The 26,998-nt window shown below is 37.2% G+C and overlaps 1 protein-coding gene across 4 annotated transcripts in view; it reads left to right on the top strand.

The window, feature by feature from the left end:
- USP45 (ubiquitin specific peptidase 45) overlaps window positions 1-26,998 on the top strand; it is a 76,254-nt gene that overhangs the window by 993 nt on the left and 48,263 nt on the right. For all 4 annotated transcript variants that reach the window (XM_049897912.1, XM_049897906.1, XM_049897932.1 and 1 more), the window contains exons 2-5: window positions 7,079-7,188; window positions 11,588-11,760; window positions 14,002-14,105; window positions 19,087-19,187. In XM_049897912.1, the coding sequence (XP_049753869.1) occupies window positions 7,089-7,188; window positions 11,588-11,760; window positions 14,002-14,105; window positions 19,087-19,187 (478 nt within the window). In that variant the 5' untranslated portion in view covers window positions 7,079-7,088. The remainder of the gene's footprint in view (window positions 1-7,078; window positions 7,189-11,587; window positions 11,761-14,001; window positions 14,106-19,086; window positions 19,188-26,998) is intronic.

Raw genomic sequence — 26,998 nt, 5'->3', positions numbered from 1 at the left:
TAAAAAAAAAAAACCAAAACTTTGTAAACAACTTGATTCACGTTCTATATTAGCCAAAAGACAGACGTTAGGTAATGCTGAAGTTGAAAACTGTAAAATCTGATGTTTGGAAAACCACGTGAAAAAAATGGCCAGAACATATTTGTGCAGAAAAGAGTTTACATAAACCCAGAAACAAAACCAAACCCACTGCCATCGAGTGGATTCCGGCTCCTAGCGACCTTATAGGACAGAGTAGAACTGCCCGATAGAGTTTCCAGGGGGCGCCTGGCAGATTCAAACTGCCGACCTCTTGGGTGGTTAGCAGCCGCAACACTTAACCACTAGGGTTTCCAGAGTTTACATTAAAAAAAAAATAATAATAGCAGGCCTGAAATTGCCATCCCTAGAAAGCCCTATTTGCAGGCTTGGCGCTTGTTTCGCGTCTGGGAACTTTGATATCAGGAGTCATTCCACCGTGGGAACAATGTGGTTTATGCTAAAACTCTGCTTTCCTTCTCTAAGTCTGGAATTTTGGCGTGTGCTCGGCAAAGTGTACCTAAATGACCAGCTTCCCTCTCCCCCAAATGGTAGAGCTGAGTGTCTGATGGGCTTCCCTGGGCAAAAAATATCACACCTATGTTGGCATTTTTCTTGCTGGGCGAACTGTATGCTGTGTTTGACTTCTGGTGGGAGAGAGAGAACATAAGCCTGGAAATGAATTCCTCACATCTCAGCCTGTGTGTTTTCTGCTTATGATTAGGCTATATATCCTTACTAACCAATTGCACCTGTCACGGTGATTCAGTTGTGCTCCACAGGGTTTTCAATGAATGATATTTTGTAAGTAGATCATCAGGACTGTCTTCTGAGGCGCCTGTGGGTGGACCGCCAACTTTTTGGTTAGCAACCAGCAGCCAAACTCCTTAACTGTTTGTACCACTCAGGGATTCCATCTCCTTTTTACAGTGCTATAATAAATGTTAGCTGTGAGTACAGTTTATATGGTGAGTCCCATGAGTCCTTCTAGCACACCTCCAAATGTAGGGGTGGCCTAGGAGGTTCCTTGACACAATATTAATGATAGGAAGTGTTAGAGGCTCTAATAATTCGACTTTAGTTTTGTCCCTTTTTTTTATCTGTTAAAAAATGTTTTATTGAGACAATGAACAGATAACATCAACAAGTACTAAAATTTTAATTAAAATAGATTTACTATGTTGCAATATACCACTAGAAGCATTCTTATTGAATGGAAATAAGATTGCTACTGCTCGTTTCCTTAGGACGCTCAAACATTCCATTTGACTTTGTGGTTCTCCGACCCAAGTAGTGTGCTGTTGTAATGCCTTTTCTATGCCTATGAGCCTGAAAGTATTCTTCAACACTTTAAAATTCAACCGCAGTATCAATCGTTCCTTCTCGTTACTGGCGACATCGCTAAATAGATACATATTTTCTTGCTGTCTGCTCGGGAAATCTAAGTATTGCATTTCTGTCAACTCATTGATTGAAGAGTTCCCCCTCAGACTGTTGACAGCTGTTTCAGACATTTATAAAATAACTCGGATAACAGCTGCAAATGGATTGGCTAAAGAAGATTCGGAACGTAATTAGCATTCATCAAATGCACATATTTCCACTGAAAGACCCCTTCAACCCAAAAGCGACTATCAGGAAGATTCTTAAGTCTCAGAAAAGGAGTTTTGTCCCTTTTTGCCTTAAAGGGGTAATTGGAAAAGAAAACTGTACAGGGTAAACTAAAACCAAAACCAAACCCATTGCTGTCGAGTTGATTCATACAAGATAAGTGCTTGCTAAATAGATGGGTTACTAGCCTAAACAATTCTATATATTTAGTCATATTGCTTATATTAGAGAAATCACCCGAAGTTGATTCTGTATTGCCAAGTTAAGGTTGAATCAATATATTTTTTTAAAATAATTTTTATTGTGCTTTAAGTGAAAGTTTACAAGTCAAGTCAGTCTCTCACATAAAAACTTATATACACTTTTCTAGATATTCCCAATTACTCTCCCCCCCATGAGACAGCCCGCTCCCTCCTTTCACTCTCTCTTTTCACGTCCGTTTTGCTGAATCAATATTTTTTTAAAAAAGGTACAAGTCTTTTACAAATTCTAGGTCAAGTGTCTGGTTCCGTTTATAATTTTGCCAGCATTCTCTGTGTGCTAATGCTCATCTTTATCTGGAGTTTATGTGTGTCACAGGGGGAAAATTTGACCAGTTTCTCAGTGGGCTGTTCCTCGTGGCTTTTCTTAGTTATATCTGTTGCTCTTCGGGACACAAAATTAAAATAGATGGAGGGTAAGTTTGTAGGTTTGGAGTTAGAAAAATCAGTAAAGTAGAAGGCTAGATCTCTCTTTTTTTGGCAGGGGGAAGTGAGTGGGGAGGTGGAGGAGTTGAAGGTTTAAGGAGCGTGACAAAGGTTTGAAATAGTTGTTATGGAGAAATAGGTAGGTTAGTTGATCAGAGAGGTAGAGTAGATAATGGGATATCTTGATCCATTTGGGGTTTCGTTTATGAATTTAGTGACCCAATCTGCTTTCTTTTAAAATGGATTGGATGCAGACATGGAGAAAGTGGTAAATTGGGTTCGTGTGGGATTGGTGTTTACCAGTTAAGTGGTGTGGTTGTCTCATTAAGGCCATGCACAGATACTCTGGTTCACCTCTTTCTGGGTTCGTGGTAAAGTTGGACTTGTCCCCACCTCCACATCTACTTGAAGTTAAATGTGGCCATGTGACTTGCTTTGGTCAGTAAAATGTGAACAGTCATGATGTATGTCTTAGCCATCTAGTGTTTCTGTAATAGAAATACCGCAAGTGGATGACGTTAACAAAGAGAAGTTTATTTCCTCACAATAAAGTAGGCTAAAAGTCCAAATCCGGGGCGTCAGCTCCAGGGGAAGGCATTCTGTCTCTGTGGGCCTTCTCATCAATCTTCCCTTCAGACTAGGTGCTTCTCCACACAGGGACCCTGAGTCCAAAGGACACGCTCTGCTCCTGGCACTGCTTTCTTCTTGGTATAAGGCCCCACCTCTCTGCTCTCTTCCCTTTCCTTTTTATCTCTTGAGAGATAAAAGGTGGTGCTGGCCACACCCCAGGGAAACTCCCTTTACTTTGGATCACGGATGTGACCTGGGTAAGCGTGTTACAATCGCACCCTAATCCTTTTTAACATAAAATTAAAATCACAAAATGGAGGACAACCACACGATACTGGGAATCATGGCCTAACCAAGTTGACACATATTTTGGGGGAATGCAGCTCAATCTGTGACAACATATGTGGCTTCTAGGTGAAGCTTTAAGAGCCAGTGCTCCATTTGCTACTTCCCCATCTCCCTGCTCTGCTGCAGTGATCATGGAAGCACTTGTTGAGATGCAGCCTCTTGTCAGTCTAGATACTAGAAGAAAATAGAAGTGGCTGGTAAGCAAACTAGCGAACTGGAAGTTGTGGTCAGAGAACTGAAAATGCTTGAATTTGTGATTTTTTAAGGTAGAACTGTAGGGGTAATGGAATTTTGGAGGGAGAAGGTAGTTAGAGATGAAGAAATCAAGGAACTCTGGCAGCCTCGCACACCTCTGTAACTCTGAAAGCATTAGTTTGTGACAGTTCAATAGTGATGACCATGGACTTAAAGAAATGACACTTAAAATGGTAAATTTGAAGGCTCTTTTGTGGGGAACATGGAACGACTAAATCAAGATTTAGAATTTTTAGCATTTAATATTGAATTAAAAGATTATTCCACTTGGATCATTAAAATACAGCCAACCACAAAAATTGTTATATGGCTTTGCCACAGAGGAGAACAGTATTAGAATTCAGGCTTAACTACTCTGACAGAGACTCCAAAATACAGTGGCTTAAAAACTGCTTAAATTCTATCCAAAATCTTTAGAATTAACTTTGAGAGTTACTTTCCTTTTTTGTATATGTGTGTTCCTAAATCCATACGTCAGGCATTAGGGGAGAGAGGGAAATTCTGTCAGGTGGCTTATTTATAGTTTAGAGGCAGAACCTTCCCTCAGAAAACTTCCAGTTTAGCTGTTTGTTGTTGTTGTGGTTGTTTTTGAGAACACACATGGCAAAACATAAATACCAATTCAGTTGTTTCTACAGTGACAGGGATTACATTCTTTGAGTTGTACAGCTATTCTTACCCTTCTTTTCTGAGTTGTTCCTCTCCATTAATACAAACTCACTGCCCCTTAAGGTTCTTGTCTAATCTTTTGGAGTTGTTATTGTCACTTTGATCCCATATTGATAGTTCTTAAAAGAGCATAATGCTCAAGGCAGATTTTTTTTTACTAGTTACGCTAGACTATTGCTTTGTTTTAAGAAGACTTGAGGGAATATTTTTAGTTTAAGGTTTACAGATTAACTCAGGTCAACAGTTTCAGGGGTTCATCCAGCCCCCAAGGCTTTAGGAGGTCTGGAGTCCATGAGCATTTGAAATTCTGTTCTGCCTTTTCCCCCTTTTGACCAGGGTTCTTCTATAGAATCTTTGATGAAAATGTTCGGTAAAGGTAGCCAGGCACCATCCAGTTCTGGTCTCATGGCAAAGGAGGCAGTTGTTCATGGAGGCAATTAGCCACACATTCCGTATCCTCCTCCTATTCCTGACCCTCCTTCCTCTGTCGCTCCAGGCAAATACAGACCAACTGTCATGCCTTGGATGGCTGCTTGCAAATTTTTAAGACACCAGGCACTACTGCAGTGAACTAGGAGGTAGAACAGAAGTGCTAAACATGTTGTTAGGCCAATTAAATGGACTGTACCATGAAACCATGACCTTAAACTTTCAAACCAAGGAATCAAATCCCGTAAGGCTTTTGGTTGTACATTAGCAGCCTCAGCTGCAACTTTTTTTTTTTTTTTTTTAAATTGTCCTTCAGATGAAGGTTTACAGAACAAACTGACTTCTTATTAAACAGTACACATATTGTTTTATGACATTGGTTAACAACCCCACGACATGTCAATATTCTCCCTTCTCCACCTTGGGTTCCCTATTACCAGCTTTTCTGTCCCCTCCTGTTGTCTAGTCCTTGCTCCTGGGCCGGTGTGTCCCTTTAATCTCGTTTCGTTTTATAGGCCTGTCTAATCTTTGGCTAAAAGGTGAGCCTCAGGAGTGACTTCATTACTGAGCTAAAAGGGTATTTGGGGGCCATACTCTCGGGGTTTCTCCAGTCTCAGGCCAGTAAGTCTGGTCTTTTTTTGTGAGTTAGAGTTTTGTTCTGCATTTTTTTCCCAGCTCTGTCTGGGACCCTCTATTGTGATCCCTGTCAGAGCAGTCGGTGGTGGTAGCCGGGTACCATCTAGTTGTACTGGACTCAGTCTGGTGGAGGCAGTGGTAGTTGTGGTCCATTATTCCTTTGGAGTAATCTTTCCCTGTGTCTTTGGTTTTCTTCATTCTGCCTTGCTCTAGACGGGTTGGGACCAGTGGAGTATCTTAGATGGCTACTCACAAGCTTTTAAGACCCCAGACGCTACTCACCAAAGTAGAATGTAGAAAATTTTCTTTATAAACCATGCGGTGCCAATTGAGCTAGGTGTTCCCTGAGACCATGGTCCCCAAAGCCCGTAACTATGAGTTTTTGAGAAATATAAGGGATACAGGTAAATAACACCATTAAGGCATAGAACATCCATTGTGGAACATTATATAACTTTACTATTCCAAGTGTGGTCTCTGAACCCCCAGCAAGGGCATCACAGTAGGAGCTTGTCCGACTGGCAGAATCTCAGGTCCTGTGTCAGACTTGTTGAATCAGAATCCACATTTTAGTAAGATTCCCTGGTGACTCTTATGCACTGACCTGGTGTCTTAAAGCCTATGTCATAGGAAAATACAAGGTGGGAAGAACTGTTGTAGATTGAAAGACACTAAAGTGATACAACCAGATACAAAGTGTGAACCTTGATTGGATCCTGAGTGAAAAAAAAAAAAAAACAGCTATAGAAGACGCTCTTGGGCCAAGGAACTTGGAATTTGATGGAATAGGAGACGATATTATGGAATTATTGTTAATTTTCTTAGATATGATAATGATGCGATTATGTAGGAGAATGTCTTTATTCTTAAGAGATGCATGCTGAAGCACTTAGGGGTGAATTGTCATGATCTCTGGAACTTACAGTTCTTTCACATAGTTCAACCAAAAAAGAAAAAAATACACACACACATGTATGTCTCTCTGTACATACATCACACATATTGATACTTAGATAAAACAAATATGGTAAAATGCTAACGGTTGTGGAATCTAGATTTAAAACAAAACAGAACAAAAAAGCTCATTGCTATGGAGTCAATTCCGACTCATAGCGACCCTATAGGACAGAGTAGAGCTGCTCCATAGAGTTTCCAAGGAGCGCCTGGTGAATTTAAACTGCCTGACCTTTTGGTTAGCAGGCGAACTCGTTACCACTACGCCACCAGGATCTAGATAGTAAATGGGTATTCATCATACTTATTCTTTGAACTTTTGTTGATGTTTGAATTTTTTTCATAATAAAAAATTGGGGGGGAAGTCAGAAAACAATGCAGTAGCTTAAACAAGATAGAAATCTATTTCTCTCCCAATAATAGCTCAGTCTTAGGCACAGTACAGCACAGGTACGCTTTACTGTGTTCAGCCCCAGGCTTCCATCCCTGGTCCAGTGTGGCTCTTTCAGCTCCTACTATCTCCTAGCTAGTGGGACCTTTCAGCTCCTACTGTCTCCTAGCTAGTGGGATGGGACGAAGGGCAAGGGGAGGGCATGACCCAGAAGCAGCACTTATAACATTTACTCCCATTCCATTGACTAAAACTTTAGTTTTTTCATTCAACTAGAAATCATATATCTTGGGAGAATTAGTAAAAAGTCAAATGGAATGTGCCATTTATATATTGGTTTAATAGATTTGTTTAGTTTCTTTGGTCTTAGCTGATGTTCCCCTCTTCTTCTGTTGATTTACTAGACCAGTTAAAATTGAAGTCATATCAATTTTAATATGCATTAAGTAAAACATATAAAATTTAATTTTGAGGATTAAAGTATATTCATTTTCTCCCCCAATCTTTTCAGTAAATAACCAATGCGGGTGAAAGAGCCATCCAGTGCTTTACCTGAGAAAGCCAAAAGAAGTAAAAGGCCTACTATACCTCATGATGAAGACTCTTCAGATGACGTTGCTGGTAAATCATGATATCTGGCATCCCATATAGAGTTGAAGAAAATAAATAACAATATGTGTTTTTAATTAATAAATCCATTACTCTTTATTTTCAGCATTTTCTGTATGAATTTTAGAATAGCTTGTCTAGTTCCAAAAATCCTGTTGGTTTTTTCAATTGGGATTTTGTATAATTTATAGTCACTTAGAATTGACATCTTTGTGATTTTTGGTCTTTGAGATCCATTTGTTTAACGCTTTTATGTCCCTCAGAGGCCAAAATTTTTCTATGTATAGATGTTTCACATTTCTTGTTAAGTTTATAACTAGATATTTCAGCTTTTTTGTTGCTGTAATAATGTGCATCATCTAACTAGTTGTTCTTTGCAGGACCAAGACTAGAGTGAGACAAGCTAAACACCTAGGGTGTACAAGATTTAACTTTTAGGTTGTACAAGTGCAGAGTTGGCACCTGAGAGTACCTTAAATTTTGTAACCGAATCCCCTGGCTGCTTACCCTAGTGCAGGCCCTGCTTGATTGAATATGTGAATGCTATTGATTTCTATATATGAATTTTGTATCGGGGTTACTTACTGAATTCTGATGTTGTTTGGATTGTTTTTCATTTGATTTTCCAAATATATAATATAATCAAAGCCTCTGCAAATAATAAGGCATGAAAAAGATAAAATGTATTTCTAGTTTATCTTATCTGTATATTTGCATGATATGAACATTGTTATCTTATTCCTATTTTTAATGGTGCTGTTTCTAAATTTTCCCAAAGGTGCCTTTTTTTTTTTTTTGGTCCCCTTTTCATGGCCTGTTAAAACCAAGGCTCCAAACCACCAGAAATTGGGAAATGGCGCTTGGGAACTAATGGCTTCAGGCCTTGTTTTTCTCTTAGCCTTATGCTTTTCCTTAGGTTTTGGCCTCTGAGGATTTTCCTTGCTTTCTTGCCGGTTCAGGTCTCCATTTGAAAACTTTTTTTTTTAATCTCCATTTTTAAGTGTTTTTAACCCAGATAATGTTACAGAATATTTAATATGCTGTATAAGGGAGATCTGAATTATATATTTAAATATTTCTTCTGAATTATTCAGATTATTCTTTTGTTAACTCTCCTTTACCGGCTCTCATAGTTATCATTTTTTCTCAAATCCTTTAAAACTCTTCATTTCCTTTTCATTTTTATCCTTCAGCAGTGTCCAGTTTCTCTTATGCTCTTTTCAGTTTTGCTTTCATTTTTGTGATTTTTTTTGTTCCACTTCTTTTCTGAATCTACCAGTCCCTTCCTATTGTTTTGCCATCTTGTCATTGAGCTCCTGCTTCTGTTTTGTTTTTATTTCAAGTCAGGGATTGTCTGCCATTTATTTTTCCTTTTCTTTTCCTTCCTTAGCATTGAATTTCTGGCATTGGTTACTCTTTGATTACTCATTCTTTGATGCAAGGTTGCTTTTTTGGACCAGCTAGTTTTAGGATGCTTGTATGAAAAGAGGGGCTAGAGCCCTGTTCAGAGCTAGCTGGAGTTTTCAGTTTGAGCTCATTTACCATTTCCTTCTTTCCAACCAATAGGCCTAGGCAGCTCTAGGTTTTTTTCAGAATTCAGAGTATCTGTTCTCCCCACCTGCCATAGAAACAGACTGTTTCCTGCAAGTATGGCTTGCTTTTTTATTTTGCATTTAAGAAATGAGAAATTTGCTGCTGCTTCTCCTTCTCAAACAAAATTGGATGTAGGTGAGCTCCTGCCATTGTTGTTAAAGCACAGTGATTTAGGTTTTGTTCTGTGCCTGAGAAGCATACCTTGTCCTTTATGAAATCTGCAGCTGCAGTGTTTTCCCTTTGCTCCCTTCTTCATGCTTCCCTGTTTGATCTCTGCTGCTGCAAGGTGGGAGCCCTTCTACGTAATTCGTGGCTTGGTGTTTCAGCAGTCTCCTCGTTTCTCTGAAAATGGACTTTGTGTCTTTTTCCCTCTTCTTGTTGCCCTTGGATGATTTGCAGAAGAGAAGGGGAAAGTGTTGGCTTTATGCCACCGTTTGCAAATTGGAAGTCCTCCTTGTGAGATTTTTATTTAAAATAGAAAACATTAAGGTTCTGATTATTGTTTTTGTTTAATGTGAAACAACTTGACTTTAATACATTTTTATATTTTGTTCAGAGGACCTATTTGTCAGATGAAATTCAGAGATATGATTTACAAAACATACACAAAACTGAGGAAATTATTAGCACAAAAGGAAATCTCCACCTCCCCCATGCTGTCCCCACAAAAGATAAGCATTCAGTAGCTTTTATGCAAAAACTTTGAACTTTTTTTTTTTTTTTTTAACTTACGAAAGTATATCTGATTAAGGCATTTAAAAGCTAATAGATTTAATTTAGGGGCCTAATACCTTTTTATCTTGAATTCATTTATCTCTGAATTCAATAACAATTTCAATTTTTATAGTTTGCATAGCAGACTCAGAATATTTAAGTTGTATACCGGCCAGATCCCACCCTGTGGAATGATTTTCTTCTAAGAATTTTCAAATAGAAAACTCAAATGAAGCAGTGACATTGGTAAAGCATTTCTAAATCCTGTATTTGTATGGTCATTTATCAGCCTTCTGGACAGCCTTGTCCTTAATGGCATGGGTTTTTGCTTTTTAAACAGAACTTCAGAGTTACTTCTTTTATGTCTGTTCTTATAACTTACTCCTGGTATAAAATTAGGATTTTAAAACATTTTTTAAATTAATTTTGTTGTTGCTGAGAATATACACAGCAGAACATATGCCAATTCAACAGTTTCTACATGTACAATTCAGTGACATCGATTACATTCGAATAGGGGCCAGTTATTGAGCCTTGGATGGCCACTTGCAAGCTTTTAAGACCCCAGGAATAATGCAGTGAACTGTTTAGTAGTTTTATGAGTGCCTTGAATTATTCTATTCAATTTCCCACCAATTCGACATTTAAGGTTTGCATCATCATCTTTGCTTTCTAGTCCTGTACGACCCTCCTCTGAAAACTCTTCGCCTTACTTTGTCATGAGTATTTTTATTGGAGCTCTGAAGCCACCATTCTAGAATTCTGTTCTGTGTCAAGGAGCTCTTTTACCACATGAACCCATGAGGTGTGTGGCTCTCTTGGCCTCCCTGAGCAGTTCGGGACAGCCTGAAGTTAGGATTTTTAATCTTTTATTCAGATCTACATATTATTTTTGTTGAAATTAAATTTTATCGTAAATAACTTGTTAGGAATCACATTCTTCGTCTTCAGGATGAAATAGGAGTAATGCTTAGCCTCTCTAGTTAACTAGTAGGTGAAAAGGAATGCTTTGCATTTAGAAAGGGAAGTGGAGAGAGTTGAAATGTACATACCCCATCTCCTTCTGTTTCCCTCTTTAAGTTCCTTAGTCTCTTCCTTGGATGTTTGATTTTGGTAGGTAGTTGTAATTTTGGTGTTTGGAATATTTGAGGTAGAGAAATTGAAATGTTCAGACATTTGGGAGAAGGAAGTATAATGGCTCCCATGTTGAGAAGAATGCGGTTATATGAAGAATGAAAAATGTATTTGGTCTATTTTGGCTGTTGTGTGCAGTGCACATGGTGGGAATCTGTTCTAAAGGATAATTTAGGGGCCAGGCAAAATCATTTGTTATTTGGTAATACCCATTAAGAAGAAAAATTCTGAGAATTCTTGTTTCTGTAAATTATGCCATTGTTTGTTTCACTCTCCTTTCTCCCAGCAATGAAGAGAAGAGCATCATAACAAAGCTAGTCTATGAAAAAAGATCTTACTTGTGTACCTTAATGGAAAGAACATGTATTCAAAATGCTTGGCACATAGTAGCTATTCAAGAAATATTTAATCTCTTTTATTTTATTTATTAAACTTTTTATCTCAAAATAATTATAGCTTCACAGGAAGGTGCAAAAAAAAATGTGCAGAAAGGTTCCTCAAACCCTTCATTCAGCCTCCTCCACTGTTAACATCTTGTACAACTCTAGTAAATATCAAAATCAGATACTTGACATTGGTACAATCCATGGAGTCTATTCACATTTCACCAGTTACACAGGCACTTGTGTGGTGTGCATGCATGTACTTATGGCTCTATACAGTTTTATTGTAGCTTCATGCACCCACCACCACCATAATCAAGATCACCACAAGTCTCCGTTGTGCTACTCCCTTGTAGCCACACACCCCTGACCCCTGTTTCTAACCCTAGGCAACCACTAATCTGTTCTCCAACTTTACAATCATATGTATTTTTATGAATGTTATATAAATGGAATCATGCCGTATATATCCTTTTGAGTTTTGTTTTTTGAATCTCTGTGCTTTTTTAGTGACAGCATTTTGCTTGTTGATGTTAGCAAATTGGTTTAGCGAAAAACATGTTCAAATTTTGTTTTGTCTTATTCAGGAAGTTTAACCTGCCAACATGTGAGTCATGCTGTCAGTGTGAATCATGTGAAGACAGCAGTAGCTGAGAACCCGTGGTCAGTTTGTTCAGAGTGTTTAAAAGAGAGAAGATTCCATGATGGACACCCAGTGCTTCCTTCTGATATTTGGTTGTGCCTCAAATGTGGTTTTCAGGTAAGAAAAGTGTTATTTACGTGTGAGTTTGTCTTAAATATTTTCCTTAAATGCTTACTGTCATTTGGTCATGAAGGATTTAAGATAAATTTATTCCATTTTTAGATAGAAACTCTACAAAAATGAGCTTAGAAATGTTAGTTAAGGTAAAGTGAAAAGTATTTTATATCCAGAAATTAATCATAAATACTTTGAAAGGGAATCCAGCCTATTTTCAGTAGTTGTCATATCTGAACCTGTCTTTATGTATTTGTATATACTTAGGAAATTGATCCAAATTTTGTCTCTGAAAAATGATTACTCTGCTTTTTTTAAAACTAATATATCTTACAATTTAGAAGCTATTGATATCTATAATAAAGGAATTTTCAAGTGAAATTAAAAACGTATACTTTTTTTTTATTTTAAAAAAAAAAAGGAATCTTTATTATCTCATATAGAAAGTCCAGAAGTAGGGCCACTTCAGGGTTAGTTAATTCAATGGAGAAATGTTAAAAACTCAGATTTCTTCCATCTTTCTGCTATGCCAACTTCAACTTCATGGTTTCAGGATAGCTAAAGATGCTTCAGGCATTATGTCTCACATGTTATTGTTAGTTCTATCGAGTTGATTCCAACTCATGGCAATCCCATGTGTGCAGAGTAGAACTGCCCCATAGGGTTTTCAAAGCTGTGACCTTTCAGAAGCAGATCACCAGGCCTGTCTTCTGAGATGCCTCTGGTTTGAACCCACCAACATTTGAGCTAGGAGTCAAGTGCTTAACCGTTTGCTTCACTGTGTCTCACATAGCAATGTCCAAAGGCCAGAAAATAGGGCAGAGAGTACAACTCTCCCCTGTTATTTTTTTATTTAAATATGTAAAACTTTCCTAGAGATATCTAGCAGGCCTCCCCTCATGTTGCACTGAGGGGAAACCAAAATTGTACCTCGTTTCTTTACTTATCTGGTGAGGAAAATTACTATGATTGGTTTGAGTCTGAGTAGTTCTCCATGGGGTTGGGGTGGAGCTTGTCACAGTTTTGGGAATTGTGTGTTGGGTAGGTGGGTGGGGGAGGGGAAACTACTGGCCTGCCACGATGCTCAGGGTCCCACAATGCACGAGACAGAGAATGTATACATTTTTAAATGACAGGGAAATCAGCTTTGCTCATGATTGCCTAGGTAAATACTGCATAATGAAAAGCAAGTTAGTCTCTTTACAAGATGTTAAATTTAATAAGAATCTATATTTTCTGGGAACATCAAATCCCATTTCTCACTTTCCTGATACCAAACTGTGTGAAAATCAAAATCAAGTTATTATCAAATCTGTTCCCTTCCGTCCTACTTCTGTTCTGACACCAGCTGCACATGTGGCACTTTTCCTCTGACCCTAACCACCCGGCTTTAGGTCAGACCTCACAAATTACAGGCCACAGTCCTCTAGACTGCCAAGTCTGCCCAGGACCTCTGACGCTAGCTGTAAGCTTAGGAGCCCCTGTGACATCCTCACTCTTGACCTACTGGCTCAACATTCCAGGTTTCACACTATCTCTTCAAGATGCCAGCTATAAGCTTGGGGTCCTCAAGGCTCCACATGCTTCTGCCTGCTGGCTCCTACTACGTCTTTGGGTTCCATAATTCACTAGAATGACTCAGAGAACTCAGGAAAGTGCTATACTTACTATTAGTTTTATTATAGCACAAAGGACACAAATTAAGAGACACAGGGTGAGGTGTTGCAGGGTTCTGAATGCAGAGCTTCCTTATCCCAAAAGGGGGTGCACTACCCTCCCACATGCATCGATGTCGTTCACCAACTAGGAAGCCTGTGGAGCTTCTGTGCCTAGAGCCTTTACTGGGCTTCATTAGGTGGCGTGAGAGATGGAATCATGCCCCCTCCCCCTCCAGGTCCGCCTATACCATGTGGTGGTTTTTCAGGCCTGGCCAGCCTCCACCTGAGTCACCTGATTAGCATAAACCCTCAGGTATGGTAGGGGAGGCCTTATCAAAGACACATCTGTCACTGGGGCAATTTTAAGGTTTTAGAGGTTATCACTCAGGAACCAAGGACAAAGACTATATTCTTTGGGTAAAGTGAAATTCTTTACCCCACATAATGCTTTCTGAAACTTTTCCTTCCTGCTTGGAATTAAAAATAAAACTTTTTCAGTATAAATTTGAGTCATAGTTTAAGTTTTGATTGATTCGAAACAAATTTATATGTTAAATCATACAAAGAGCATTCTGTTCACCTTCAGGGATGTGGTAAAAACTCAGAGAGCCAGCATTCACTGAAGCACTTCAAGAGTTCAAGAACAGAGCCCCATTGTATTGTAATTAGTCTGAGCACTTGGATTATATGGTAAGTTAAATTTTGTTAGTCCATATCTAGTACCAAAACAATCATTTTATCTGGAGCTTCACAAGGTAAGATATTTAAAGACATTACACCAGCTTATCCCTTTTTATCTTGAACACAGTCTGTAGGCTAATTTAGAAAATACTATCCAGGAGCATAAAATTTAAATAGGAAAAGGTCTAGTCTTCCCTCCACTTTGCAGTTTTCTTTGTGTTGTGAAGAAAACTTGTTCCAGTTGATTTTTCTTAATGAACTTGCTAATATAGAATTTCACAGTTCAGAGTTGAAGGTACTTCAGATAGCTTAGTGGTGTCTGGATTCTCTGCAGGGGAAAGGGAAAGCCTGGGCGTATATGGTTTGTAAAAAAACATCTCAGGTAATTCTGCTTAACTATGATTGAGAACCTGGTTGAGTTTCCTCATTTTATGTATGAGGAAACCAGGGTGCCGAACTGATTGGTTCCCATTTGAACCCCAGATATACTAAATCAGAATCTGCATTTTTAACAAGACCCCCAGGTTTAATTCTTATCATGTTCAATAAGTTTTGAGATCCACAGCTCTAGTAGTGAGTCTCAGAATTGGTCCCTAACCAGCAGTATTCGTATGGCCTGGGGACTTGTTAGAAATGCAGATTTTCAGCAGGAAGTTGAACCATTTCCTTTGAAAGTTGTAGAAGAAACAGTATCATTTACTTTTTTGTGGTTACAGAGTAAAAATGCAGGCACTAAAACAAGCCTTTTGATGCCTAGTCTCTTCCAGTATACCACACTGCTTCAGTGTGTCCAATAAAAAGCAAATCCAGACTTTGACAGGGAGAGGTTTTATTCAGAATGAAAAGGGGGAAATAAGGGGCAAAGGAACTATTACAATTGCGGTAGGTCTGTTGTAATAGGGAGAATACTCTGACTATAAGATCAGCAAGCCTCTAAAGAATTAGAAAAAAGAGACTGAGATGAGGAAGTGAGATGAAAGGATAAAGTCATCAGATAGTAAATCAGAATATTTTACTCTGAGGCCAGCCTATTCTCCAGGAGGGGCTGTTAAAGAAGGGATAGTTTGTTGGCTCCATCACCCATCTGTCAGTTTACTGGATTGTGGTGGTTTGCATGTTGCTGTGGTGCTGGAGGAAACCTGGTGGTGTAGTGGTTAAGTGCCATGGCTGCTAACCAAAGGGTCAGCAGTTCGAATATGCCAGGTACTCCTTGGCCTCCTATGGGGGCGGTTCTACTCTGTCCTATAGGGTCGCTATGAGTCGGAATCGACTTGAAGGCAGTGGGTTTGGTTTTATGGTGCTGGAAGGTATGTCACTGATATTGCAGATACCACAGCAGGATTACCCATGTGGACAGGTTTCAGGAGAACTTCCAGACTAAGACAGACTAGGAAGAAAGGCCTGATGTCTTCTGAAAATTAGCTAGTGAACACCATATGGATCACTATAGAGTATTGTTTGATACAGTGCTGGGAGATGATTCCGTTAGTTTGGAAGGCACTCAAAATACACAGTGGCCACAATAATGGACCTGAACATACTAATGATCTTGAAGATGGTGCAGGACCAGGCATCATTTTGCTGTGTTGTACTTGGAATCACCATGAATCAGAGCCAACTCAGTGGCAACTAACAACAAATGTTAGCTCTGGCTGAGGGTGGGCCAAAGTTCAGGGACTTGGGGGAAGGGGAGGAGTCTAACCAATTTGGTTAACAAGCATTTTGTTTCCAATTGGTAAGCAAAAAAAAAAAAAACAGGGGCAGGCAATTCAGTTATTTATGAGGTAAAGAATAGAATTTGAGAGTCTGTGTCTGGCTTCATCCCACTCTCAGCGATCTGTAGGTTAGAGTGGAAATGCCCCCATAGGGTTTCCAAGGCTGTAATCTTTATGGAAGCAGACTGCCACATCTTTCTCCTGAGGAGCAGCTGGTGGCTTCAAACTGCCGACCTTGTGGTTAGTAGCTGAGTGCTTAACCACTACACCACCAGGGCTCCTTATGAGTTGAAATCTACTTGAGGCAATGAGTTTTGTTTGAGCTTTGGTGTCTGGCCTTGTCGTAGGTAAACAAGGGGGCATCATGAGTCTTATCAGAGTCATACAGGAAGAGTGGTTATTTGTAGTGAGTCACTTCCTGAACACAAAGGGTGGGGGGGATATCTTTAGCCATTGCTGTATTCATAGGATTCAGGTAAAATTCAACATTATCAAGTGGTATAAGTGAACATTATCGAAAAGCATTCCCTACACTTCACAACAATACATTTCTAACTAGAACCTATAGACTCCTAGGGTTTTTTTGAGTTTTCAGGGATGTTCAAGTTGTTTTCAAGGCAAAAATATTTTAACTTCGTGTTTTTATTTCAGGGTTCTAAAATTAACATAAGAATATCCTGGATCATATAGGAAATCATTTTTTTAACTTAATATATCCACAGGGATTTGGTGGTGCCCAAGCCTGCATTTGGGTTTTAATTTGTTGGCTCCAAGTAACATTATTGGGGAGAATGAGAAAAGAACAGAGGGGAACTTAATGTGTAAATGATGCTTTGAAGCCAAGGGAAAGGGAGATGATGTCATCGTATGGCAGCTCAATCCAGATTTCACCGTAGTCCAAGTAAAGCAGTGGTCTCAGACTTAAGGGCATATCAGAATCACTGGGAGGGCTTATTAAAACAGATTGCTGAGCTCCATTCCTAGAATTTCTGATTCAGTAAATCTAAGGATCCCTGGTAGCACAGTGGTTAAGTGCTCAGCTGTTAACGGAGAGTTGGTGGTTTGAATTCACCAGCTGCATCTTGGGAGAAAGATGTGGCAGTCTGCTTCTGTAAAGATTTACAGCCTTGGAAATCCTATGGGGCAGTTCTGCTCTGTCCTGTGTGGTTGCTATAAGTTGGAATTGACTCGAAGGAAACAGATTTGGTTTTGGTGTATAAAGATATTTATTTAAAAGATAATAATACTCTCTACAATTGTTGTGAAGGATTAATCCAGATGGTACATTTATAGCACTTAGAACGGTACCTGGCACATAGTAGATTAAAAAAACCCAAAAAACCATTGCCCTAAAGTTGATTGTGACTCATAGCACCCTATAGGACAGAGCAGAACTGCCCCAAGAGCAGCGAGTAGATTCAAACTGCCAACCTTTTTGGTTAGCAGCCAATACTCAAAAAAAAAAAAAAAAAAAGTGTTACTTCTAATGAAAACAACTAGAATTAAGTTATCTTGAGGCTGTCTTTTTTCCCCAAATTCCAAATTTACAGTCAACAGGCTGATTTTTAACTATTTGTGCTCTTAAACAGAACAATGTATTCTGTAACAAGTGAAAACTAAATTTATAACGTCAATAAAAATTTCTTGACATTTCAGTATTTTTCAAGTGAATAATTATTTTATATTTTTATTATATTTTAAAAATAAATCAGTGAATATCGAGCACCTATTATAAGCCTGATAACTGTAAATAAATTGTTTAAATTTGATCATGGTTTATTGGAAAGGATGTTTTGGGGAATGTTTTCTGTGACTTGTTTTCTTCACAGATCTGTATCTATTTTTACAGGCAAGTGGTAGAGTACTCAGTAAATAGTTGACTGAATTTTGAGTGCTATTTAGACAAGGACCCAAAGAACCTCTAAGAGTTTTAGGTGAGAAGATTGTGAACAATTAAGGTAGTACTGGCATAACATATTACAATTGGTAAAATACTTTTAAACATATGCTTTTATTTGATCATTGGATCTCATAAAGATAAACAAACCAGATAAACCGAAACCAAACCCGTTGGCTTTGAATCGATTCTGACTCACAGTGACCCTACAGGGCAGAGTAGAACTGCCTGATAGAGTTTCCAAGGAGTGCCTGGTGGATTCAAACTGCAGATCTCTTGGCCGGCAGCTGTAGCACTTAATCTCTATGCCACCAGGGTTTCCAACAAAACAGATAGGTGACGGTAAAATACAGAAAAATATTTTATGCAGTAATGAGTAAACTTGGCTGAGGTTAGTTTTCTGCAATGTGATAAGCCTTTTGAGAATCTCTTCCTTGAGTCCCCAAAATAAAAGTTCCAAACAAAATAAAACGCGTATCTCTTCCAGTCTTCTCATCTGTCTAAGTGGCATCTCCATTGCTCAGGTAATCAAGCCAGAAACCTGGCAGTTATTTTTCCTATCTTTTAATCTTATTTTATTTTTAACCTTTTAACAAAAGTAGACAGAATGGCATAATCCAGCTTTAACAATTAAAACCTGAGAAAAACCTGAGCTTAAACTATTATCAACTTCAGCAAGTCTTGTTTCATCTAGAGTTTTTAACCTCAGCACTATCAGCATTTGTGTTAGATAATTCTGTTATGGGGAGCTGTCCCGTACACTGTATTTAGTAGCATCCCTGGCCTCTACCCACTAGATACCAGATACAAAATCCTCCCTTCCCAAGTTGTGCCAACTAAAATTGTCTCCAGATATTGCAGAATGTCCCCTGAGGGTGAAATGCTTCTCCGATTGAGAACCATTGATAAATCCTCACCTGCTTTTCCCCTTCCATGGTAGTCATTTTGACATTTTCCTCTCCCTCATCTTTTGTATCTAATTCATTACTGGTTCTATCTGAAAATATGTATAATCTATCTACTTCTCTCCAGATCCATTGCTACTTTCCTAATTTGTTTCCATTCCTATTGCTCTCTAATCTGATGTAATAACATTAGTCAAAGTTATGTTTTAAAATGTAAATTGATACTATCACTCCCCTGCTTAAAAAACACTGTGGCATTCTGTTACACTTAGGATAAACTATCAAAACTGTAATTGAACTGTAAGACTGTATGATCTTTCCCTTCTTTCTCTAGACTTACCTGGTACCTCCTCCTTATCCCCCCTACATAATTTCAAGATAAAAATTAGTTAAATAATATCATTATTACCTGATGCACTAAATTATTGAAAATGCTTTCATAATATTCACTTAAATTCTTTATGTTCTTTCAGGTGTTATGAATGTGATCAAAAATTATCAACGCATTGTAATAAGAAGGCTTTGGCTCAGATAGTTGATTTTCTCCAGAAACATGTTTCTAAAACACAAACAAGTAAGTTAAACAATTGCTAGAGAAATTTGTATTAAAATATGGCATTTCATACTTTATAGAAAGTGTTTCTAAATTTATAAAGATTATTATACCTTAGATTTTACCATGACATCTCAGTCTACAATTTGCGTAAAAATGTCCTGCCTTCCTAGATAGCAGTCTTAATAATGTTACCACTTTGTATTTACGTAGCTAACATAAACAGCAGGAGAGTGTCTTAAAAATATCGTGGATAGTCAGACATTCTTGAGTTTGGATTTAGGTCTCATCACTTACTGGCCATGTGGCTTTTACTCTTTAATTTCCTTACTTACAAAATTATGATGATAATTCTGTCTTGTGAGGTTGTGAAGCTTAGAGATAACATTAAAAAAATTTTAGAAATAATTGTGTAAAAGTACTTGCATAATACCTGGCACTTATTTACTAAATGTTATCTGTTATTTGGAGCCCTTTTGGCACAGTGGTTAAGAGGTAAGCTGCTAACCAAAAGGTCAGCAGTTCGAATCCACCAGCTGCTCCTTGGAAGCCCGATGGGGCAGTCCTACTCTGTCCTGTAGGTTGCTATGAGTCCGAGTTGACTTGACGGCAGGGGGGTTGGTTTTTTTTTTTTTGGTTTTTGGCAATCTGTTATATTCTTTCTAGTGTGAGGCTTCAGATTATTTTTGTGAAATACTTTGAAAATCAAATATAAAAGTTGCCTAGAACAATGCTGGATATGATTATGCAGCTATCTTTAATGATATTTGTAGAAACTGTAAAAATGCCTGTATATGAATAATTCAAAAAGAATATGAAATTGCATATATATGTGTGTGTGTTTATATTCTTTCATTAAGTAAAAATACATTACTGAGAGGAAAGCCCATACCTGCACCTTAAACATGATTGTAAATTACGCAGTGCCTGAGCTAATTTTGTGTCTAATACATCTAACGCATCTTCTCTACACAGAGAATCTAGGCTGATGTCCCAGCCATCTCTAAAAACAGCTGGGCGAGCGATCCTTGAACTTTTGAATACCTTTTTTATACTCTTAAAAAATTATACAGGACCCAAAGAGCTTTTGTTATGTGGGTTATATATATCAGTATTTACCATATTAGAAATTAAAACTAGAAAAATTAAAATATTAATTTACTGAAAAATAGCAATTCCATAAACACAAATAACATACTTTTAGGAAAAATAAGTATTTTTCAAAACAAAGAAAAATGTAATGAGTGATATTGTTTCACATTTTTACAAATCTCTTTAACATCTTGCTTAATAGAAAACAGCTGGATTCTCATATCTCCTGCATTCAGCCTGATGTAATATCACATGTCATGGAGCCTGTGGAAAACTTGATTGTACAACTGACAGTGAAAGTTAAAAAAGCAAATAACATGTTACGCTTGTTATGAAAATATTTGTAATCTCGAAGTCCTCTGAAAGGGGAGAGGGTCTTCAGACCACACTTCAGACCACAGAATCACTGAACTAGCACGTTTATTTCTTGTGCTATTTCTTCTGTTTTCAGCTCTACTTATCCTTTAAAAAAAAAAAAAAATTTTTTTTATCCTTTAAAGCTCAGTTTAAATCCTACTTTTAGAATGTTTTCCCAGCCCTTTCCCTTATCTCTTCTTTGGTACTTAGTATTTCAGTATCTGTGCAGCACATTTCAGAATCCAAAACACATTCTTTTGTGCTTTTTAACTTTCATGTGTGCATGTGTCTTGTTTTCTCTATAAGACTATAAATTCCTTGAAGGCTGGACCCTGGCTAGTATTTTTTTGACTCTTAGATGGCTAAAAAAAATTAGATGGCTAGGCAGTAAATATTTGCTAACTTGAACTACCTTAGAATGTGACCAGTTTTTGCTAAGGAGTAGATAAGTTTTGTATTTTTACCAAAAACAAAACAAAATCCCAAATTGAATATTAATATCAAAATTATTTTATTCATTTTTTTAAGTATATTTAAATTCCTGCCTCCTACCAGATACTATGCTAGATGTTGGGGCTGTAGTGAATGGGACTGGTCTACTTCTCAGTTCCTGTCTTCATGGATTCTTTTGGTCTAATGAGGGTTTTTTTTTTTTTTTTTAATGAGAAATGTGGACAAATCACACTCAATTGTAATTGCTTGTTTCAATAGTGCTGTGATGGAGCAAGTACAGGAGACTGTGGGAATACTTTGGAGCAGTATCTAACATGATGATGATGATGATCATGATGATGATCATAGGAGCCTAGAAATTAGCTCGGCAAGGAGGGAAAGGATGTATGTTCCATGCCGAGGAAATGGCTCATTGATGAGACAGCTTGATATGCTCAGAGAATTTTATAGAACTGGAAAGTTGAGTTTTGTGACTTTGGGGGAGGGGGAAAGGTGAGACTCAAGAGATAAAAGTAGGAAAAGATACTGAAGGGCCTTGTAAGTAGAGAAGTGAATGATCAGTTTGCATTTTAGATCACTTGATAGTAGTAAGGAGAGATGAATGCCTTTGTTTGCATATCTGTTCATTCATTGTGGTAATGTAAATTTATCATATGATTAAATAAAGATTGCTAAGGCAGTAGTTAACTGGGAGTTAATGGATTTTATGAGTAAAGAGGTGAGGTATTTATTATTTGCTTCCAAGGTGGAGGAAGAGTATAGTTTTTCCTTTTTATTTACTCTTTAAAGATTAAATTTCTTTTCAGCTGTAGAAATGGGCAAATTACATTAATACTACATGACTGATTTAGGTAATTGCATTAAGCAGTTGAGGTGAACTCCAGGGCCGGTTCCCAGAAGAATGCTTACAGCTGTGTAGATTTCACATCTGATGCTATAATTTGCTTTTTAAAACAAAGACAGAATACTCCCCTGTACCACACACACCCACAAGAAAACTGAAAACAACAAATAGAAACTCCAACTAATGAAAAGGTCTTATGTAACTCAAGATTTAAAAAGGGGCAGAAAAACTTTCTTGAGAGGCCCATCCAGAAATACTTACTATTAAAAAGGCTGGTGGGCCAGTATTCTCTGAAAGGCTCTTTGTCACTTTGGTAGCCTTGTAAATGTCATGTAAAGGATTTTACCAGTGCTCATAGAATGCAGGAATTCTTATTGAAATAATATTGTTGAATACTGGTTTGCTTTTTGTGAACGAGACAGATGATTGACAGCCCCACATTCTCTTCTAAATCAATAAATATGACCCATAATCTTAATACTAGAGGGACTTGAACAAGCTTGAAGAGAGCGTAATGTATTATATTTTGTTAAATTCATTAAGCTTATCTTCACAGTGTATAAAAGACATTGAGTTACGTTGGTTCTTTAGACTTTATGGTAAGTTTGCTGTGTCTTTTTGTTTAAATAAGAAAGTGGTATGTTTTGGATCTGAAGCAGTGCATCTAAAGATAAATAGTATTGTGTCCTTTTACAATAACACTTTGAATGTGATTTAGGGATTTTAAAAAACTTTTTAAAAGAATGATACAGTTTGTTCTGATATAAAACGATAATTATGTTTCTAAAAATTTGCGTTTTCAAGTATAAGTACTAAAAATAAAGCTGTTTCAGTGTATAAAAAGTGTTAGGGGTAAAAATATTTTGGAAATTAGAAAAACAACTTATTTTTCCTGTAGGAACTTAAATCCTAAGCTCCTTATCTGAACCAGAACACAGAAAACTGAGTGACTACTTTCTCACTCCTCCCAAGGAGCTTGAGATTCGCTTCCAGATTTGTGGCAACAAGTTATTTCATTGCATACAGTGGATGCCTAGGGCATTAGGGGTTAATTCCTTTGAGAAACACTTGGAGAATGACTGCTCTAAACTCTCAACTAGTAAAACTATAAAACCAAACACTGAAAAAATTCAGCAATTGAGTAGATCCATCTTTTGGTCAAGAGTAATAGCTTTTTCTTTCATATCACCATTACGATTTCGTTAGTGTCTTAAACTGTTATCACACGTATTTTAATAGACAGATAATAGAGCATAATGGTTAAATGTGTGGACTCTGAAGCCAGGCTCCCTGAGTTTGAATATCTTCCCTATCACTGACTAGTTGTGTGCCTTAGTTTCATCCTCTCTAAAATGGGGACAGTTATCAGAGGTGGTAATTTAAGGGAGATAATGCTCTCAGACTCTGTTTAATAAGCAAACTGCAAAATAAGTTTACTTCCCCCATGCCTGTGGTAAAAGGGAGAAGGGACAGTGTTCTCCTTCTGGTTTAATGAAGGCAATTCGTAAATATTTATACCTTTGAGAAAAGAGAAACATCAATTTACTGTTACCTGGCAACAAATCTACTGTTCATTGTTTTCAATTTTCTTCCATGATAAACAAAGCTGCATGTCTGTGCTTCTTCTATTTAAGTAGTTTAAATTTTCTGGAATTTCTTGGCCAAAGGATAGACATATCTCAAATGTGTTTTGATTACTTTTGTTAAACTGCCCTCCAGAAAGATTATACAAAGGTTATAGTTGACAAGAGTGCTTATTTTTTTATATTTATTATTTTTTGTCTTAGTGAAATTTTGAATATCTTTGTTGCCAGGTCCATCAGTCATTTCCATAAAGGTTTTTATCCTTTGGGGTCATGCTTTGAAAGTCTTTTTGCATTCCAGGATTATGGAGATACTCGTCCAGTTCATTAAAAACTTAAAATTTGAGTGTTTTAATATTATGAATTAATGTCCTTAAACTTGGTTAAGGAAGATGATTGAGTCTTTAAGTGGAAAAATTGGAGGTACTTAACATCACTTGTAGATTGTCTTAGAGAAGTTGTTGAAATGGAAATGAAAAACAGTTTTTTTTTTCTTCGCTGGTGCTTCAGCTAGTTTTATGTATTGAAAACCTGAGGTATGTAAAAACCTGTCAGTCTACTCAGTTGGCCAGCTTCTTTCTATTTGAGTATTCAGATTATGGGTTTAAAGATACATTACAGAGATATAAAAGAGCTTTGAAAATTTTATCTAGAATATCTTGAAGTTATGTTTCAATGTTCTTTGCATTCTAGGGTCTGTATTATTATGTAGATGTAATATCTGATGACAGTGTTGGTAATATAGAGGTGATAAGTGAAGTGGTAGGTTAAATCCATTGTAATAACTTTCATACCCTGAGGTTCTGTGTTACTCCTTCTAACTGTGGATACCACTTTCTCATTTGTGAGGGTAAAACTTGAGGAGATCAAAACAAATGAATGATAATCAAAGCTTGTGTAGTTTGTGTTCTTTGCTGTTGCTGTAGCAGCCATGTAATTTCACATACATACCATTCTCCAAAACATCTTGAAGTTCAGTCAGTTCATTTGGTTCTGTGCTTATAGAGGAAGGGGAGAGCTCTTCAAGTGAACATGATCTAAAATCTTTGTACTGCTGTATTGAGAAGACTTTGTTGTTTCTGAAAACAAAATGATCAGAATCATTCTTCATTAGAAGTCATAAATTGCTTTTTATTAAAACATACATACCTACTTCTATGTTAAATAATAGACTGATTCAGGCACCCCTATTTTAAACTAGAACCTTAAACTGTAAGCTGACAGTAGTTTTGCTTAGTGAGCAAATTTTTTGTATAGCATGTATACTTAATTTCTAAAATTTTTAGTGACATGTTGTCCTAAATTTAAGGCTCAGCATCTCTGTGGTGGGTGGTGTTCACTATATATAGGTTCTTTATGCTCCAGTCATAAATTATAAGCAACTAAGTATAAATTATTGATAGTGATTCATGTAGTACCTGGCACACAATGGACATTTGATAAATCAATTGAGCTTGAATTATTACATTTTATAAATGTGCTGTTAGTAAAATAAAAACTTGCACTTAAATAACTCTTAGAAAATGTCATTCTGTTTTCTAGTTAAATTCTGATTTGTTTAATATTAAAGTCTAAGCATAATTAATTTTGAATATTTTCTTACAGACTTACATGTAAAAGTCAGCAAACAGACCCTTGCCATTTGTGTGAAGTGGTTATTTAACCATGAAATAAAATATTTTTATTGCCATTGCCCTGTGGACATGTGCTTTCTGGCAGTGCTGTCTGTATTTGGTGGCTAAGCACGGAGAGCCAGGTGGTGCTGAAAAGCATCACACAGTGAAGCGTGGATATATCTATGTTCAACATTTGTTACCCCTTACTGCTGAAAGGAAGGGGAAAATCTGCTTTTCCATATGTTTATTCTTTTTTTTTTTTTTGTCTGCAGTTTTGTCCAGATGGTCTTGTGAACATTGTTTACTTTAGGATGCTATGCCAGATGTTTTGAAAACTGATAGATAAATGTACACAGATATATAAATTATTGGTGTATTATGGTTTAAAAATGTTGTTTACCTTGCAAGATTAAGCTATTTGTTTCTGGAACTATTTTCCTAAATGAATAATGTGTATATATTTATATATAGTTAATATAGTTTATATGTTTCCCTTGGTGGCATAATGGTTAAGAACTCGCTGCTAACCAAAGGTACGCAGTTTGAATTCACCAGCCGCTCCTTGGAAACCCTGTGAGGCAGCTCTACTCTGTCGTGTAGGGTCCCTGTGAATTGGAATTGACTTGGAGGCAATGGGTTTTGGTTTTTTTGTGTTTCCCTAGCCATTCTGTTTTTTTTAATTAAAAAAGAAATTTTTTTTTTAGAACATTTCAAACAAATACAAATGTAGAAAGACTAGGAAAAATGGACCCTTGTAGATGCACCACCAGCTTGAACATTTATCAGTGCATGGCCAATCCTATTTTATTGTTATTTTTACTTATTCCCCCCCCCGGAATTATTTTGAAGCAATTTGAAGATGTTTGTATCTTAATAAGCTAAAAAATATTATGGCAACATTTATTATTATTTGTTCGGTCAAGATTGCATATACCCAAATCTGTAAGAATTGTGCCCCGCTATTTTTTATGATTCTTCTCATTCTGTGCAAATCGCTGAAGAGAATTTATGTGGTAAAATGGTAATGGATTTATAGTCAGAAGATTAGCATTGTGACCTCAGGCATACCCCTTGGAGAATGAGTTTTGTAAATGTAAAACAGTAATTACGTTGTTCGTTGCCTGTGAAGGTGGACTGATGCTTGGATTTAATTACACTTCCATTTTAAATCTCTTAAAAATCACTGTGAAGCCATCTAGTGGCAACGGCCAATAATGAGAACCTGAAACCTGCCTATCCTAGGCTCTGGTTGGAATCTCAGATACAATGAAGAGGCAGACTGCTTTCATTGCAAACCCAGCCAGGATCCATGTCAGCTTTCTCTTGTTTGTGTAGTGCTTCTTAAATGCTGACTAGTTTTTTTTCTTTTACATTTACTTGCAGGTTTGAACACTGTCTGGCCTCTTCCCCGGTCTTTTTTCTCTGTTTGCTCTTTATGTCAGTGACCTGCTTTAATGATTATACTGACCTTTGTCTCCAAGCTCCAGTTTGGGATTTGTTATCCATTTTAAAATCTGGAGGACAGGAAGAGAGACCTACCTTGTTAATGACTCTCGGCATTAACTCAGGATTCTGAGGTTGGGATTTAAAAACAACTCCTCGATATCTGGGTAACAATAGACATCCGGTAACAACCAGTAACGTTTAAAGATTAAACAAACAGGAATAAAGGGGGAAAAACAAGTAATAGGGTTTACGAAAAAATGTTACAGCACAGGATAAGAGAAAAGTTGTTAGGATCTGGAAGAAATTTTTTTTCCCCATGGAATAGATTTGTTTAATGAAAGAAACACTTAGAAACCACCAGTTCTTTTTTTTCTCAATGAGATATTTCCACGTTAAAAAGAAAAGCCAAGAAATTATGAAAACCATAAAACCAATACAAAA

This window comes from Elephas maximus, chromosome 1, assembly GCF_024166365.1.
Source record: "Elephas maximus indicus isolate mEleMax1 chromosome 1, mEleMax1 primary haplotype, whole genome shotgun sequence".
In the NCBI taxonomy this organism is placed as follows: domain Eukaryota; kingdom Metazoa; phylum Chordata; class Mammalia; order Proboscidea; family Elephantidae; genus Elephas; species Elephas maximus.
Note: the sequence above shows the minus strand (reverse complement) of the source record. Positions and strands in the feature narration are given on the sequence as shown.